The sequence below is a fragment of the Marmota marmota genome, unplaced genomic scaffold, assembly GCF_001458135.2.
Source record: "Marmota marmota marmota unplaced genomic scaffold, marMar, whole genome shotgun sequence".
NCBI lineage: Eukaryota > Metazoa > Chordata > Mammalia > Rodentia > Sciuridae > Marmota > Marmota marmota.
Window position 1 is genome coordinate 13,577,735 of NW_026000101.1, and position 18,471 is coordinate 13,596,205.

At 48.7% G+C, this 18,471-nt stretch overlaps 1 protein-coding gene across 1 annotated transcript in view; it reads left to right on the top strand.

The window, feature by feature from the left end:
- The window catches only part of Gabbr2 (gamma-aminobutyric acid type B receptor subunit 2), a 352,128-nt gene that overhangs the window by 193,632 nt on the left and 140,025 nt on the right, over positions 1-18,471 (top strand). Inside the window, exons 5-6 of the mRNA XM_015492500.2 lie at positions 3,383-3,448; positions 9,084-9,284. Of these exons, the coding sequence (XP_015347986.1) occupies positions 3,383-3,448; positions 9,084-9,284 (267 nt within the window). The remainder of the gene's footprint in view (positions 1-3,382; positions 3,449-9,083; positions 9,285-18,471) is intronic.

Consider the following 18,471-nt stretch of genomic DNA (forward strand, 5'->3'; position numbering starts at 1 on the left):
GCCCCTCCTCCCTCACAGGCCCCTCCTCCCTCAAAGTACCCTCCTAGCTCTCAGGCCCCTCCTCCTTCTCAGGCCTCTCCTTCCACTCAGGCCTCTCCTTCCACTCAGGGCCCTCTTCCCTCTCAGACCCCTCTTTCCTCACAGGCCCCTCCTCCCTCACAGGCCCCTCCTCCCTCACAGGCCTCTCCTCTCTCTCAGGCTCCTCCTCCCTCACAGGCCCCCCTCCCACCCAGGCCCCTCCTTCCACCCAGACCCCACCTCCCTCACAGGCCCCTCCTCGCACTCAGGCCCCTCCTCCCTCTCAGGTTTGGCAGCATCTGGGTCCCACCACTTGCCCTCCAGAAACAGAGAGGGTTTGAACAGCTTCCTACCTCAGGCACCGTCTGGCCTCAGGACCTCTGAGGGCCGGGGTCAACAAAGTAAGAGCCTGGACTTGGGATGCAGTTCAGCTTTGGAGGAAGCCTTTGGCGTCTCTGGGAAGGCGCTTGCTAGAGGGGTGATCCCTTGGGCCCCATGCATACCTAACAGCCTGGCGCGTAGAACCAGGTGGTCTTTGCAACATGGTTGTCATGGCAGCAGAGATTCTAAATGGTCCTCGAGTGGCAGAGCTGGTTATTTGTCAGCCATGAAGATACGGGTCCCTTGGTTCATTTGAGAAGTGGACATGGTGAGCCCAGTCAGTCCCAGGACCTGGGACCAGCAGGATACTAGTGCAGCAACAATAAAGCCCCCCGCCCCCTGAGTGACCCGTGGAGACAAGGATGGCATTCCATGCTGCACATGGCACTCCTCACTGCACCTTGCATTTGATGCATATTTACTGACATGGGTGTCATGTCGTATGCTGGGAGCTGGGGACCAGAGATGAGTCCCCTTGGTCTCAGAGGGAAATGTGATGGAGAGGAGCATGGGTGCCCCTGGCCCACAGAGGAGGAAATGGCATCCAAGCCCAATGGGACAGAGACAGCTTCTCAGAGTAGGGGAGCTCGAGGGGAGGCAGGCAGGGTGGGGAGCAGCCATGCAGGCAGAGCATGTTGGGGGGAGGAAAGTCACTGAATGGTTGAGCTTACAGAAAGAAGGAGGAGACAGAATAGGAATGAATGGATGGATGAATTGCAGGCATTTTGGGGGAAACTGCTGGTAGTTCATTTTTACTGCCTTGAAGAGGAGTGAGAAATGTGAGGGAGAAGTGGGCAGGAGTCACGTGGTAAAGAATCCTGAGCTCCAAGTTTGATCTGTAAACTTCGGGAGCCATAAAAAGATTTCATAGTCAGATTTGGATCTAGGCATGACTCCTACATCTGCCCTGTGAGACTGGGTGGCTGGGCAGGACCAAAGGTGAGGTCCAGCTGTCCACAAAGGAAAGAAGGAAGGACCATGACTAAACCAGGGAGGGCATCGGGGCTGGGGGACAGAGCTGATTCGGAAGATAGTGAGCAGACAGAAACACCAGGCCTTGGTGAAGGTTCTGGCTTTGGAGGTGAAGAAAAGTGAATCTCAGGTGACTCTCAGGGTCCCAACTCGGGTGAGTGGCAGTACGGTTCCCAGAGATGGAAAATAGAGGAGAGGAAGGGGCTTGCCGGGAGGGATCATGAGTTCAGCTTCAGGCATGTGCTGGAGGCGCTGGGAGGATCCCAAGGTGTCCCAGGGCAGCTGAACAAGAGTCTGGGCTGGGGACTGAGATTTGAGAGTTCACAGAACAGATAGGGCATTTGTGGCTAGGGTCATGAATGAGGCTGCCCAGGGAGAGCTGGGGGAAGAAAGAGCTCTCAGAAGAACAACAGCATTTACGGAGGAGCTGAGATGTCATTATCATGCCTCCTACACCAGCATGTCAGGAAGGACCATCCCTGCTTCTGAGATGAAACTGCGGCTCCAGGTGATCAGGACCAAGGGTGTGCAGCTAGTTAGTGGCGGAGCTGGGATTTGAGCCCAGATCTCTCTTGACTCTGAATTCTAATAAGCTCTTTCTACCATACCATGTTGAGCAACACAGGGCTTGGCACAAAGTAGATGCTCATTAAATATTGGGCGGGCTGGCTGGATGGATGGACGGATACTATTAGCAGCAAGAAAGGCCAGAAGATTTCAACCAACAAGCAGTGTGCCTGGGAGTCTGTCCATGATCGGAAGCAGCTTGGAACTTTTTATAGCATTGCAGACAAAGGCCTGCTTTCCTTCAACTGCTCTGTTAACGATCCTTTAAAGTCCTTTCAGAGCGAGTTTTTTTTTTCCCCCTCTCTCTCTCTTTCCATTCTTGCTTGCAAACGAAGGATGGTTTTAGAATGCAGGCCTTTTTTATTTTGCACAAGCACACGATGAGTAAGATGGCTTCCTAGTCAGCACTTTCCAATTTCGAAAGATGCTAAAAACTGATCTTTAAAGGCATGTTTCCCTTCTTGGTGCATCAAAGGGCCTGAGGCCTGCTGGGGGGGGTGGGGGTAGAGACCTGCAGGAGAATGACATCTCCTGTTGGACTGGGCCTCTTGGCTGCTGGTCCTCCTGGCTGCTGAGTGGAGGCCGGGCCTCATGCCCAGCCCATCTTTCTTTGGCCTATTCTCTATGGGTCAGGGCCTATGCTGCATCCCAGTCCCCAGAAAGTGATGTAGGACCCATTACCTTGACCCAGGAGGGACCCTCAGGCAGCCACTTGTTACATGTTTGTTGAGTGAATGAGTTACAAGGGTTGTTGTACAGTATGCACCTGTTAACCACATTGAGATCACTAGTGTCCCATTTATGGAGCTTCCAAGTACAGATTTACCTTAGAAATGAAGGTGGGCTGGGGAAAATTCTCAAATACTAAGGCTTTCCAGTCCCTATGGGCACTTGCTATGTGGTAAACACATCATGAGGGTTGTTATCTCACTCAGTCCTCCCAGCAATCCTGTCAGGTAAGTTCCACCATTATCCCCCCTCTTCTGGGTGAGGAAACTGAAGCTGGGACAGGAAAAGGAGCTGAGATTTGAACAATCATGGAGAGCCTCTGGGACCTCTAACCAGGAACCTCTGGGGGCTCTAAGAGTGCCCTGAGGGGCTGGTTGGTTGTTGAGAAGATAGAAAAGTCTAGAACACACTGGGGGAGTGTGATTGACTGGAGTCTTGTGTTTTCCCCTCCTCTGGCCTCAGTTTCCCTGTGTGGAAGGGAGGAAGCACCCTCCACGCATGGCCTGTACCCCAGGCTCTTCAGAGTCGTCTGCTTTGGATGCAGTCCTGCCCCTGGCTGCCCCAGACCAGGGAGGATTACTGCAGGAGCTGGGGACCAGGCTGGGAGGGATGGGGGTGCTGCCTGGGGCATAGGAATGTGTCCTGCCTGTGGCCTTAAGCCCTGGGCCATGCCTGTCACCCGCTGGCTCTCACATGTGTGTCCTTCTCTTTACAGGGCAATGATGTGCGGATCATCCTTGGCCAGTTTGACCAGAATATGGCAGCAAAAGTGTTCTGTTGTGTAAGTAAAGTGACCAAGCCCTTGTGTCCCCACTGGGTGTCACAGCTGGGGCGAGGACTGTCACAGGACTAGAGACAGGGAGCTGAAGCCTGGTGCTCACTGATGCTTCCACTTTTCAGGGAGCCCCCCAGGCTCAGAGCCCTGCCCACATCTCCCAGCCTGAAGCATCAGTGCCCCCTGCCGAAGCCATTCAGCCCCTTCCCAGCTTTCAGCCTGGCTGCGCTTTGCTGGGCCTGCTCTGTGTCCTGCACGGGGAGGCCCAGCTGTCTGCACAGGTGTGAGTGACTCAGCCTGCCTGGTCCTGCAAGCAGGGCTCAGAGCTAAGTCCAGGACAGACCATCAGTCCTTCATTGTCTCACCTCAAATCCTTTATGGTTGGCTGGTGTGTGACAAGTGACCAGGTCCCTCTTAGACCTTACCTCATTTAATCTTCAAAACCACGTGAAGTCTAATTGCATGTCGATTATACTTTAATAAAAGCTATTGTTTTAATACAAAAATAATTCAAACACAAAGAAAAAAAACACGTGAAGCAGCTACAGTTGTCCCATTTTACAGAGAAGGAAATAGAGTCCCAGAGAGGTGGAGGGCTTGTCCAACAGCTCCAGCCAACTCGTGGCCAAGCCAAGCTTCAGTCTCTGCTCACCTGGTGCCCAATCTGATCTAAAAAAAGGAACATCTCTCTGTACAATATTCGACCTTAGTTACCCAGGAAGGAAGCCTGTTTCCGTTTTTGATTCCCAGCTCCCCTCCTCCACCTGGGTCAGGAGAAAAGCCAACAGGATGAGGGCCAGCTAGGGAGCACTGTCTGCCTAAGAGCCTCCTCTGACGGAAGGTGTTCTAGGTGTAGTCCCTGGTGATGGCCACAGACCTGTTCTCTTTCACCTCTGTGTGAGCAGCTTGGAGGCGGTTGTAAAGAGCAGGCTTGTAGGAATCGTAGAGGTCATGAAATGCACTGGGTGACAGAGCCAGGGTGCAAAGAACCAGAATAGGCTGGAATGTTTGATCAACTCCAGGAAAATGAAATCTAATGGTTCTGATATGAGTTACATTAGAACAACCGGGCTGGCTGAAGTTCAAGGCCCAGCTGAGGAACAGTGTATGCTGACCCCAGAAGGGGCCTCTGGGGTGGTCTCAGCTGACCCCACATTTAGCATAGGGTCTATGACAGGGGTCACCAGTGTGACCACAACTTCCAAAGGACCAAGGTGACCTCAGACTTATGCACACCAGGATGAAGCTGTCACACCCCCCCATCACCCTCACCCTGCTGTCTGCTGGGGACTTAGCCTGGAGTGTCCTGCCCACCCTGGTGCCCCATTTCAGGAAAGAAAGGGACCAAAAGGAGACCAGGAACAAGAACAGAGCTGTGGCTGCGGTCATGGTCACCTGGGATTACAAACACCCTCTGCACAGCCCTAAGCTTGGCGGGTGCTTGGTAAAGACCAGTGCCCTTGTTTGCCTGTTTCGCCATGGGGGTCTCGGGTGTGAAGATGGAGCGTCTGGCTGGCTGGTGCACTTGCTGATGGGCTCCATGACATCTGGAGCATCCGGTGAACCAATGAGGATAGAGAGGGGCCTTTCCACAGTGAAATCAGAGGAGGGAAACAAGAACAGCTGGAAATACGGAGCACAGACATTTAATAATTTCATCCCAAACCCTTTACACCTTGCCCTTGACACCAAGGACCCATTTTGGAAAGGAAAACGAAGTCCCAATTTGGAGAGCACTTTGGAAGGGGAACTGAGTCTTACCCTTGGGACCCCCAGACCTTGCAAGAAGCTCGCGTGCTGCGCTAGTTGATGCTGGTCAAATGAAGAAGAGAAGTAACTCCAGGAAAAAGAATAACAGTAAATAAAAATGACCCAGGACGGTGTGGCGCCATGCGCCACACGCAGGCGGGCTCCGGATGGAGACCAGCAGAACCTCTGCTCTGTTCAGATTGAAGCCGGCCGCCATCCTACGACCTCACGTTGCGCACCTGCGGGGACGATTTTGCTTTCTGTAGTCGCGGCTTCTGCTCTGGGACAGATGGCCTGACGGTCTGCCTCCCACACGCACAGGGGCTCGCCGCCCTCGCCCACTCCGCCCTGCGCTCTGGCTGGACTCGGCCCGGAGTCTTCCCGCTGCAGCTCCCCAGGAGCGTCCGGGGGGGCTTCTGGTCTGGTGCGAGCCCACGTGTTGGTCCATGGAGAAGGAGGTGTTGAGGAGGGAGGGGCTGCTCAGAGCAGAGACCCCCTCAAGAGCCTTCCTGTCCTGACCAGAGGGATGCCACCGCGGCTTCACCTTCCAGATGCTGCCTTGCAGACCTCTCGGCCATTGCTGGGCTCTTGAGATTGGAACTGCCACTCAGTGGGAGGGCAGAAGGCGAATGCAAGGCCTATTTATAGCCCTGTGGCCACGTATTCATCTTGGCTCCAGCACAGGGCCAGCAACAGTGTGGCTTTGGTCTTCTCCATCCTGGGTGGTCTGGGCTAAGTTCTGCAGCACTCTGATCCAGGTTCTGACTTTAGCATTGCCAGCTGTGTGTCCTTAGGCAGGTCACTTTAACTCTCTGGTCCCCAGCTGCCTCATCTCTAGGATAGAAGCAGTGCTCCTTGCCGGGTGCATCATTGGGTGGTGGCTTCATTTAAAAGTAGGAGCCTCATCCCAGCTATGACTGCTTGGCCCATGTGAAGGGTTCCTTGCTACTGTTGTTGGGAATCTTAACAGAAAAGGAAATGTTCCTCCTTTTTAAAAATTATTTTTTAAACGTTTTTTTAGCCGTCAGTAGACCTTTATTTGATTTATTTATATGTGGTGCTGAGAATCGAACCCAGTTTCTCACATCTGCTAGGCAAGCGCTCTACCACTGAGCTGCACCCCCACCTGGGAAATGTCCTCTTGCAGGGGAGGGGAGGAGACAAAAGAAACCCTAATAAAAAAAGGAAATGGATTTTGTTTTTAAAAAATGCACATCATGGTTAATGTGTGCAGCTAATAAGTACCAGTGCTGTTCATGGGGCTGGAGAACGTGAGCTCAGGGCCATCTATCACACACCGGGTCCATTCCACAACCTCAGACCCTGACACCACCTGTCTACCACTGTTAGAGAAAATGAAAGCCCAGGCAGCTGCAGAAATGGGAAGTACAATACATCAGTCATGACACAACCGCTTATTGAGTGCCTCCTGTATACAGGGCACTGGGCTAAGTACTGGAGACCCAGCAGACAAGATCCCCCAGCTCCCAGCCCCCCTCAGAGGTCCTGTGTGGAGCTATCTCAGCTCCTGTGACCAGGCATGGGTAGGTTGGAGGCCAGTGGATCCGAGCACCGTCATCTGGGGCATTTGGAGCCATCCTCTGTGAGCCTGAGAGCATCACTGTGCGTGGCCTAGAGGAGTGCAGGAAAAGAACTGCCAGCCAAAAGAGCGGGAAGGGGTGACAAGGAGCAGCGGAATGTTCCTGAGCGAATTTTTGCAGGCTTGGCACATCTTATCTCACTTATCTCTTAACCACCCCGGGGAGGCGGGATCTGCTCTGCATTCTGCACAGAGTTGGGATGAGGAGGCCAGCCTAGCAGCTGCTTCGGGAATCACCTGGCTGGCCTGTGGCGGGGAGCCTGTGCTGCTGGCTGGACTCTCTCTCTCTCTCTCTTTTTTTTTCCCCCCAGAAGGTCAGAAGCTATGCTGGAAAAAGTTTTAGATTCATCAAAAATAATGTTTAAAGCAAAACATGTTGTCATTTACATGAATCGAGCTTCTGTTTTCTGGAAAACTCAAGAGGAGACTGGCAGGTCACAGAACTGGCACTGAGAGCCCCACTGTGCTCCCAAAGCCCTTGCTGGGTGCTGAACCGCAGTTCTCACGCGGGTGTTGTCCTCCATCAGCGAGGAAAAGCTGCTCCGGCGTGTGAACAGAGGATCCCTTCAGGTCCTCGCTGTGCACCTATAGCTCAGCCAACACACCTTCCTAACACTCCTGCAAGATCAAGAACGCTTCCAAAGAGGTTATCTGTTTTGTTTTGCTGAGAAAAGTGGGATACTTCAAAAGTGGATCTTGAATTCTATTCTTCTGTGACTGGATGATTTCTTAGTCCTTTTTATTTTTTGAGCCAGAGTCTCCCCAAGTTGGAGGCTTGCCTCCAACTTGCAATCTTCCTGCCTCAGCCTTTGGAGTTGCTGAGATCACAGGCCTGCAAGGGAGATTTAGAGCCGGCACCTCCCAGGGCGTGGGGAGGAGAGGGAGCACTGAGCGCCTGGCCTCCTGCAGCCTCTGAGCACAGCTAGAGTCCCAGAGCCTCATCTACCTCCCCAGCTGCTCTCCCCAGGTCTTCCAGCTTCACCCGACCCTGATCTAGGCCAAGGGATAGCAGGGTGGGACACAAATTTTTCCCACACGACCTTCTACTGTAGGTGTCACCCTGCAAAGGCCTGAAGGGTCGCAGAATGTTCAAGTTTCAACGCCTGTGCATTGAGGTAGCGCCTGGGCATCTCCATCCACCAAGCTGCTCTGAAATCCCTTCTGGGCATCTCCATCCCTGAGGACGGGATCCATACCGAGAAATTTATTCTGAACCCCGGTGGAGCATGCCTTCCTAACGAAGGATTTTTCTGCGTGCACCAAAGCTATCCAAGGGTGCTTTTCCTTTAGTATGTGATAATTGCAGTAAGAATTAAAGCCAAATAGAGGTGCATCGGAGCATTCTGAAGCCTTTTTGTTTAATTGGGAAGCAGGCAGTGTGGCCCTGAGGTCTCACAGCAGGCAGAGCTAGGTCCCCAGACAGACTTTCCTCCCTAGCTGTGTGACCTTGGAAAAGTTAATTTCCCTTTCTTATTTTCAGTTTCTTCCTCTCTAGAGTGAGAATGATAAACCCTGCCCCAACTGCCTCCCAGAGTAAATGTGAATGACAGTCACAGCAGATGTGTGTCATGCATACACATGAAAGAGACCTGGGTTTAGGATGTCAATTTATGCACATCAGGCTGCCGGTAGAGATTCAGAGATACTTCTCACTTTGCCAAATAGCATGGTAAATAAACTGTCCACCCAGATTAAGTATCTTGGCCCCTTGAAAATTGCTTCCCTGGGGTTATGTTTTGAGGTATGACCTCAGCTTTTAATAAAGATCTATAAAAAAATAACAGCTTTTATGAAATCTGTTATAGAAATGGTGTTGATGCCATGCTGGCTATTGACAGAGTCCTCCATATGAGGCATGTTTGGGGCTAAAGACTAGAAAACACTGTTTTTCCAAAAAGCTGATTTTTTTTTTATTTATTGGTAATGACAGCTACATAATAAATAATTTTATTACCCTTTTCTCTTGGTCCTTCAGGAAGCTCATGATGTAATATGCAGCTAAATCATGTATTGGGTTGGAACCCTTGATTTGCTTGTTCGTGTGTGGTTCCCTTTACCTCCTGCAGACTTATTATAGTTTGTATTTTACTCAGCCCTTATGTTTTCATTTTTATTCATTATTCATTTCATTTTTTATTCATTATTTTATTATGCATGTAAATTATCCTAGGTACTTTGAAAGAACCTAGATGGAAAAATTGAAAATGAACAATGATAGAAAAATTAATAAATCCTCTGGGCCCTGGACAGATGCTTGACGCTCAGTGCCTTCATAGCCTCCCTCTGTTGCAGGCCTTCGAGGAGAACATGTACGGCAGCAAGTATCAGTGGATCATCCCTGGCTGGTACGAGCCTTCCTGGTGGGAGCAGGTGCACATGGAGGCCAACTCTTCCCGCTGCGTCCGGAAGAATCTACTTGCTGCCATGGAAGGCTACATCGGTGTGGACTTCGAACCCCTGAGCTCCAAACAGATCAAGACCATCTCAGGAAAGGTCAGTGCCTTGACTCGTCCACCTTAGCCCCCAGGCCCATCTTTTTTGACCATCTTGCCTGATAATGTTGGTGGAAGATGCACCAATATTGCCCTAGGTGTTGCTGTGTGACTTTGAGCAAATCACTGGAGCTCTCTGAGCTTCACGTACCTATAATTCAGTCAGGGATAGTCACTGGGCTCTAGGAAGCTGTGGGAATTGAGTTGCTGCTCTGTAGATAGCTAGCATGGTGTACAGGTAAGAGATGACCTTCACCACACTGACCTCAGGGCCTAAAAGGCCCAGCCAGAGTGTCACTCCCTGCTGCTCTGGCCTGGACTGTCATCTCTTGTCTAACTGATGCCTCATCTTATTGGTGCTCTCTGTAAGGAGAGGAAAGACCCTCCAGCGGACTTTGGGTGCTATGAACCGGCCAAGTGGGTCGGAACTCAGCTTCATCACTTACCCGCAAATGACCTTGAGCTTGGGTTCTCTGAGTCTCTGTCACACCCTCAAGGTGGGGATAAGGGGTCAGTGGGCTGTGGGCTTGGCAGAGCAATTGCACAGGTGGCCAGCGTGGTGCTGGCACAGGGTGCTGTCCCAGCTGGGCAGGGCCTTGGGAAGGTGCCGAGGTGCTCAGGCCCTCGTGCTGTCCCTGGAGGTCACCAGCCCTGTCCTGCTTATCTGGCGAGGCTGTGCCAGGACCTGGGAAGATGGTATCTGTGATGGCATTTCAGAAGGATGCCATTCTCCACCAGTGTGCCTGTCACCAAAACTCAGGGTGATGGTCCTGGTGAGTGGAGCACCCCTTGTCACTTCCGACCTTCAGCTGGGTCTGGACAGCAGGACACAGGGCTCTTCCATTTCCTCTGTGTTGTGACCCAGACCCAGGGTTCCTGCAGACCCGATTGCATTTCCAGAAAAACCTTCCTTATATACATATTTAGCTTCTTTCATTATTTAATCTCAATCAAAGACAACTCTACACAAATGATTTATTGGTTTGTCAAAAAATAGCAAATCATTAGGACACATTTTTGTAAACAACTCTTTAGATCATGTTGGCTCCTGGTTGGAAAACACCGAAAGAAATATTTTCAGACCACAATCAATGTATACATAAAAAAAAATTTGAGATGTTAAATAATGAACAGATATAACTCATTTTGGTAAATGTTATTTTTAAGGGCGTCAATGTTGGCGATTTATTAAGGCACTTGGGTCTGGGAATACCCTATATTTTAATCTAAAAATAGTACAAAATATGAGGAAAATACAAAAACTAAGGGAAAAAAAACAGCAAAATCAAAGTATGATAAAAAGCAAAGAGTGTGAGACGGAGGAAGATCAAAGGTTTGGGTGGCTCCCCTGAGACCCAGGAAGCACAGCAGGGGTGGCCCCAGGCACCCGGGGTGCCATTTGGGAGCCTGGATCTCAGGAAGGGCGGAGCCCCGCGGGGGCAGGAGCCCAGCTCAGAAGCGCCCCTTGGGGGATCATTCCTCGGGTGTTTTCTGGAGATGTTTTGTCATTTGGAACAACACCCCCACCCCACCACCCCCGCACCCCGACTCTCATTTCTTCACTGGGGCTGGGGAGGAGGCCAGCCTCTGTCCTGCACCATCCCATGCACAAGGACCTCAGGGCTGTTGCCTCACCCCAGAGCCATAGGGGACCCACGTAGGGGGTCTGGAGTGCTCTGCAAGTGAGGGGGCCAGTACTTGTCCCTGCAGCTGCTGAAGCGGAGCTGGCATTTCCTCTGACGTCCCGAGTGACAGGACAGTGGAGAAAAGCCTGCGGCCTCCATGGCCCTGTAGTCGGGAGTCCCAGCTGCTCCTGGAGATCTCCAGTCAGGTGTCACCAGACCCAGATGCACCAGCGGCAGAGGACTGACTGCTTCCTCCTTAACTGCTCTCTCCCCGCTGGGAGACTCCGTGGACCACTCTGGCCCTGCCGGTCTTTTGGTCCAGCTTTGGCGGTAGTGAGCATCATTCTCGGGGCATCCCTCCTGCAAACCCAACGGCCTCAGCCCTTCCAGGGGACTTAAAGTTGTGGTGTGGGGCCTCAGGGCAAAATCTGAAGAGGTGTCAGAAACCTCAGTAATCAAGGTTTTAAAAAATATGTGTTAAGCTGGGCACAGTGGCTCTGGAGGCTGAGGCAGCAGGATCACGAGTTCAAAGCCAGCCTCAGCAAAAGCAAGGCGCTAAGCAACTCAGTGAGACCCTGTCTTTAAATTTTTATTTTAATTATTTATTTATTCTAATTTGTTTTATATGATGGCAGAATGCAGTTCATTTCATATCACACATATAGAGTGCGATTTTTCAAGTCACTGCTTGTACACAAACTGTCCCTGAATTTAAAAATACAAAATAGGGCTGGAGATGTGGCTCAATAGTTGAGTGCTCCTGAGTTCAATCCCTGGGGTGTGTGTGTGTGTGTGTGTGTGTGTGTGTTTGTGCACGCATATTCTGTGCTTTTAAAAATAATCAAAATTAGTACAAAAAAATGTGATTAAAAATATGGCATTAAGTGTTTTTATTCTGATTCCTGAGGCTTTTTTTTTTTTGGTTCCCCCTTAAATTTCGTACTTGAAGGTGTGCTTCATTTGCTTCACCCTGGTCCTGCCCTGCACAGGTTGTATTTTTCAAGCCCTGACCCACTCCTAGCTGTGCTTGCTCTTGTGGAACACCCCCTTCTGAAGGAACGTGGTCCCAAATGGATTGAAGTGTTCCTGTTTGTGATCTGGCCAGGAGCCTGCTTCCTCGGCCAGCTGTCAGAGTGTCATATAACCAAAGAAAGTTCTGGAGTTGAGAAATGTTTCTCCAAGTTCATTTTTTCTCTGCACACGACTGCTGGGGGCCAGGTCAGCTGGGCATGGGTGGCTGGATGGATGCGTGCTTTGGACCCAGTAGTGTACACGAGGACAAGCAAAGGCTTGTAGACTGTGACCTGCTGCCTGGCTTCCGGTTCACAAATGGGGAAGCTTAGGGCAGGAGGGAAGGGATGCACCCGAGGTCACAGTGCGTCCTACCTGGGGCCCGGGGACTGTGACAGGGAAGGGACGGTTTGCAGATGTGGTTAGCTTAAGGCCGTGGAGCTGGGTTCCTGGACTCCCCAGGGGCCCCAAGTTCACTGACATGTGTCCCTGTGTGAGCAGGTTGGGAGGCTGGCAGAGGAGATGCCTCGCAGGAGGCGGACCCTGGACCTGGGGTCCGCAGTGGCCTTGGGGCTAGGAGAGAAGCCGTAGACTCCCCAGGAGCCTGGGGGAGCAGCCCTGCCAACGCCTGGCGTGGACTTCCGGCCTCTGGTTTTGGACTTGTGGCCTCTGTGAACAAACACACTTCCCGTGTTTTTCCAGTTTGGGGAAATTTGCTGGCAGCCCCAGGAACCTGACCTGCGCTCACATGGCAGGCCAGGGGCAAATCCTGAAGCCAGGGCTCTTGAGTCCTGACTCGGCGTCCTCTCCCATCTGCAAGGCCATGACATGGCCCGTGTCCCCTCAATGGACCGCTGCTGGGAAGTGGCCTCTTGGGACCTGTGGACCTGGTGATCAGGACATCCTCATACCTGTTACTCCAGGGCCTCTGCTGGTCCCACCCTGCCCTGGGCCTCCATGCTGGGCCTCCGTCTCTTCAACTGCAAGTGTGAGGCTTGGGTCAGGTGGTTCCTGGGTCCTGGCAGCTCAGCTCCCTGGCTCTGGAAATGCAGTATGGTGACAAACACAGCTGCAGGACACAGCAGTGGTGTCACCTGGACCTAGGTGTCACCTAGGACCCAGGACTCCCTGGAAGAAAGTCACAGGAGCAGGTGACAGAGGGGTGCTCCAGGATGCAGCCTCCAGGGCCTCCTCCAGGTGTCCGTCTGGCCTCAGCCCGTCCCTGGCTGCTTACTGGCACCAGATGTGTGTTGGTCGGCAGAAGAATGACAAGGTCATGGGAACACAGGAGCGTCCTGCTCGGTTTCCATCTTGGGGACAGTGCGCACCCGAGTACCTGCAGAGCTTGGTCTTGGCCCCGTGGCCTCCCGAGGACAACCTCTGGGCACTGGCTCTGGGCTGTGACGTCCAGCTCGGTCTTGGAGGAGGGTCCCAATCGCTGTTCCTACAAAGTTCCTGCAAAGTGGCATTGGCAGTTTCCAGTGTCCCATCTCAGGTTTCAAAGTGCCCTTAAGTTTCTATTGTGGACATCTGCAGCCCTGACCTGCTAGCCCTGAGGTGGCCCAGCCTCCCCAGGGAGGACATCTGTCTCCCAGTACCGGCCTCCAGCCAAGCCTCCTTCTCTGGAGGAGTCTGTGATGGCTTCTGGCGAGAACCTCCCGTGCCCAGCACAATGGAGTGTCCAACAGCCCAGCTGGCCCTCTACCCCAGGACCCTGACCCAGGAAGGCTTCCATCCCTCACCTCTGTCACGGAAGCACTGAGACCAAGCACTGAGAGCAAGCACTGACAGCTTTAGGGAAGCTCAAGGCTCTGGGATGGGGGAGGGGAGGTACCATGAAGGAGCCCAGCCTCAGAGTGCCCTGCCGCCCTCCCCTGGGGCTCTTGCCCTGCCTGCTTCCCTGGGTGTTCACTTTCTGGGAAACAGGGTGGCCGAGGGACACAGGCTGGGGGTGTGGGGGTGGTGTTGGTGGCCTATGGAGGATCCACTGGCTAGATTGGAATCTTGGCTCTTCCACACTCCAGCTGGCAGGCAGATGGCTGGTTGTCTACCCCAACATCCATACCTGTCTTCCTGCCTTCCACCTCAATAACTCAATTCAATCTTAACTGGATATATTGCCAAGCCACTGACAATGTATATTTCTCAGACTCCCATGCTAGATGTGGCCAGGATTCTAAGCCTGACAAAGTAGAAATATGAGACTTCTAGAAAGCGTCCTTTAAGACAGGACCTGGCTCCTTTCTTTCCTTCACTTTTATGCTGGCTAGAATGTAGTAGATGGGATTGCTGGAGTTCTAGCAGCCACCTTGGACCATGAGGTGACCTTGAGAAGGAAACTTCATTCTGGAGCTGTGAAACAGATAGGAGCCTGAGTCTCTGGTTACACTGTGGAGCTGTCACAGCAGCCCTGCTCTGCCTGCCTGTGGACAACTTTTACATGAAAGGAAGGACACTGACTGAAGTCATTGATCATGTTGATTGCTACATGCAGATGAACCTGAGAATGGCACAATGGTGTTGGACAAGTCATTTAGTCTCTGCTTTTGCTTCTCTGTAAAACTGGGGCAGTAACACCTCTTTCTCAGATTTGTAAGAAGTTGAGAAGGTTACACAGTAGGAAGTATCTTACCACGTGTCAAACCCACAGTCAGTGTTCAGTAAATTTTAGTTTTCTTTCTTCATCAAGGAAAGAGCCCAGCAGTAGGAGAAAGGATTGATGAAGAGTTTGTAGCCCATGTCAGCCGGAGGTATTATGATTATTTTTATTTTTTAGATTCTTTTTTCTTAATATAACACTATCCACGTGACCACCACACAAGTCAAGAAAAAGAATAAGACTATTAACCCAGAAGCTCTCCTTATGCCCTGTGCCTGTTGGCACCCACCACCAGTGGCAGCTGTTATTCTGGCTTCCTTTACTACACAGACACCTGCTGTTGAACTTGAAATAAACAAAGTCCTTTGAGCCTTCCCCTTTTTATTATTTTAGTGAGATGCAGATACCTTTTCATTTGCACTGCTGTATAGTATTCCACTGTGTGAATGTAATACAATTTACCCATCCTGCCATGGGTCAACATTGGAGTTTCTGAGTCTGGAGACATCACATGGGTGCCGCTACTCACAGTTCTATACATCTCTAGATGAATACAAGTGCTTTGAAGTCCCTTTCCTGTAGTACATGTTCTGAAACCTGTCCAGATGCTTTCTGTAGTGTCTTCAGATTGAGATGGATTTGTTGTTCTGGTCATTTTCTAGTTCTTTTAAATGGCTCCCATCTTCTGTCTCTGCCACACCTTTCTTGGTCTGCTTTCAGTTATGTTTGCTCACCTTTCTCTTTGAGCTCAGTTATTTTATTTTATTTTAGAATTCTCTGTCTTCAATTATTGGCCAGGGTAAGATTTGGTATAGAATTTTTATAGCTTTTTTTTTTAAAGCTATTTAATATAGTCTAGGAGCTTTGGAAAGGTTTATTTAAATGCAATCTCCATTGCCTCCAGGTTCTAGAAGTCCTATAAATGGGGGGTTTTAATGAACAAAAATTCTTTATTTTAATAGCAACTCTCCCAAGGCCATGATGATATTTTCCTACTTTGTCTTTTTGAAGCTTTATTGTGAGGTAATGATCAAGATTTTTTTTCTTTTTCATATGGCTAATGGACCCAGCATTGTTGATTGAAAGTCCCCCTTTCCCACAGAGTGCCACCATATCACCTCTATCATAAATTACATGACTGTATATTGGTTCTGTTTCTTTAAAACCACCAAGCCACATTCTCAGCTCTTTTTATTTTTTATTTAGAGATAGAGTCTCGCTGAATTGCTTACGGCCTCGCAAAGTTGCTAAAACTGGCTTTGAACTTGTGATCCTCCTTTCTCAGCCTCCCAAGTTGCTGGTATTATAGGTGTGCACCACCACCACATCCAGATATTTGGTTTTATTTCTAAACTTCATTTCCCTTCCATTTGTTTGTCTGCTTTTTTTTCCACTCCAACACCTTCACTTCCCTAGTTTAAAGATTGCCTTGGCTATTCTTACATCTCTGTCTGTTTCTTAATCCAGTTGCCAATTTATGTACCACACACCATCCTGCTCTAGTTTTATTGGAATTTTACTGAATCTGTAGATCGATTTAGGGAAAACTGGCATCTTGGTAATACAGTCTTCCAATCCACGAATTTTGTATATCCCTGCATTTACTTTGGTCTTCTTTAATCGCTCCCAGAAATGTTTTGTAATTTTCTGTGTAGAATTCCTGCACATGTTCTATTTGATTTATTTCTAGGTAGCTGGTGTATTTTGATGACTATTCCTGCGTGCCTTACTATCAGGTGCACCCTTCGGGGTGGGGTGTCTGAGTCACAGGGTGAGCATATGTTCGGCTCCAGCAGACACTGCCAACAGCTTTCTAAAGTGGTTGGACCAACGTACACACCCACCCGCAGTGAGAGAGACTTCCAGTTGGTTCTCATGCTCACCCGCGCTCGGTGATGTCACCTTTTAATTTTAGCCCTCCTGGTGGGTGTGCAGCAGTATCTTGTTTTAGTTTGAATTTGCATTTCTCTGATAACTAATGAAGTTGGGCATCTTTTCGTAACTTTAAGGGTCATTTTGATACCCTCTCTAATTCCCTGTTCTGGTCTTTTGCCTATTTTTCTTATTGGATTCTCTGCCTGCTTCCTATTGGTTTGTCATTTTTGTTTTTCAACTCAGGTGGCCCTGAATGTAGAAATTCTTTTATATTCTCAATATGGATCCTTGAGTGGTTCTTTGTATTGCCTTTCTCTTCTCCCATCCTGTGGTTTGTCTTTTCAATCTATTGATTAATTTCAATGCATAGAATTTCTTGATTTTAAGGTAACTCAATTCATTCAGCTTCTGTTTATTTATGTCTTGTTAAAGGATTTTTGCCCACCCAAAGCTCATGAAGATATTTTCATGCACTGTGTTTTAGAAGTTTTATTATATCTTTCACATTTATACATGGAATCTACATGAAATCGAATTTATATATGGCCTGAAATAAGACCAAGATTCATTTTGTTCCCTCATGGACATTCAATTAATTCAGGACCATTTATTGAAAGGGGCCATTATCCCCCACCCCTCTACCCATGCTATGGTGACACTCACATGACAATATAGAGTGTGGATCTGCTCTGGACTTTGAGTTATCTTCCATTGGCTCTGTCTATCTTCTAACAAATACTGTACTGTCTTGATTACTGGAGTTTTATAATAAAACAGGATGCCTGGCATTATAATTTTTGTTCTTCTTCTTTAGGATTTTCTTGGATGTTCTTAGCCCTGATATCATTTTTTCATTTATTCACATTTTCTATTGCTTCTTTATATCTTTCCATTATATCTTTTATTACTTTTCATTACTTCTCGTTCATTCCTGCATTTCTGTTCTATTTGTGATCCTATCTTTCTGTCTGAAGGACTCCTCTTGGTTCTTCTTTTACTGTGAGAGACAAATTCTCTCAATTCATAGTTTTCTGATATTTTATTTCACCTTTGATCTTGAGAATTTAAAATCCAGGTGTAGCTTCTAGATTGTTATTTTCTTTCAGCACTTTGAGGTGTCATTCCATTGTCTCCTGGCTTCCATTGCTTCTCTTAAATCAGCTGTCAGGCTTATTTTGGCTCTTTTGAAAGTAATGCATCTTTTTTTCCTCTCTAGTTTCTTTCAAGACTTTTCTTTTGCTTTGATCTTTGACAGTTTTTTTTTTATGCTGTGCTGAAGTGAGATTTGTGTTTATTTTCATTGAAATTCACAGAAGTTCATAGAACTTCCTGCATCTGTGGATTGGTGTGTGTTTGGGGAAATTCTAGAATGGTATCCCTTTAAATATTGCTTCTTTCTATTCCCTTTTCTTACCTTCCAAGATGAAAATTGTACATATTATACATTTTCAATACAATCTATGCATCTCGAATACTCATTTCTTATATCCTCCCTGTGCTTCAGTCTGAATATTTATCCCTAAATAACTTCAGTCCACTAAGACATGTTGCTTTGCCCATCTATTGAGTTCTTTATTTCAGTTATTGTATTTTTTTTTATTTTTAGAATTTCCATTCTCTCTCTCTCTCTCTCTCTCTCTCTCTCTCTTCTTTTTGTAGCTTTCAATTCTTTGGTGATGTTCTGCATCTTTTAATGTATTTTCTTGAATATATAAACCTTGATATTTTAAAGTTCATGTATAATAACTTCAAGATTTGGATCACCCATGTGTTCATTTCTAATTACCTGTTTATTTGTTTTTTTCCTTTTTAAAAAATTAAATGTCATCTGGTCTTGTCTTCTGGTATACCTGGTAAAGTTTAGTTAAATGCATTATATAAGAAAATTGTAGTCGCTACTGGTGTTATCTTTTCTAGTGAATATTTATTTCTCTTCAAGCTGGCAGTTGAATTCTTAATTCAATCAGGAATTTAAATGATTCCAGGTTCAGTTTTAGTTTTCACAGGCCTGGTCTGTTTTGATTTGCCCTTATTCCTAGTGTGTGATCCTTAGTGTTTTCAACTGAAGTCCTGGGGTC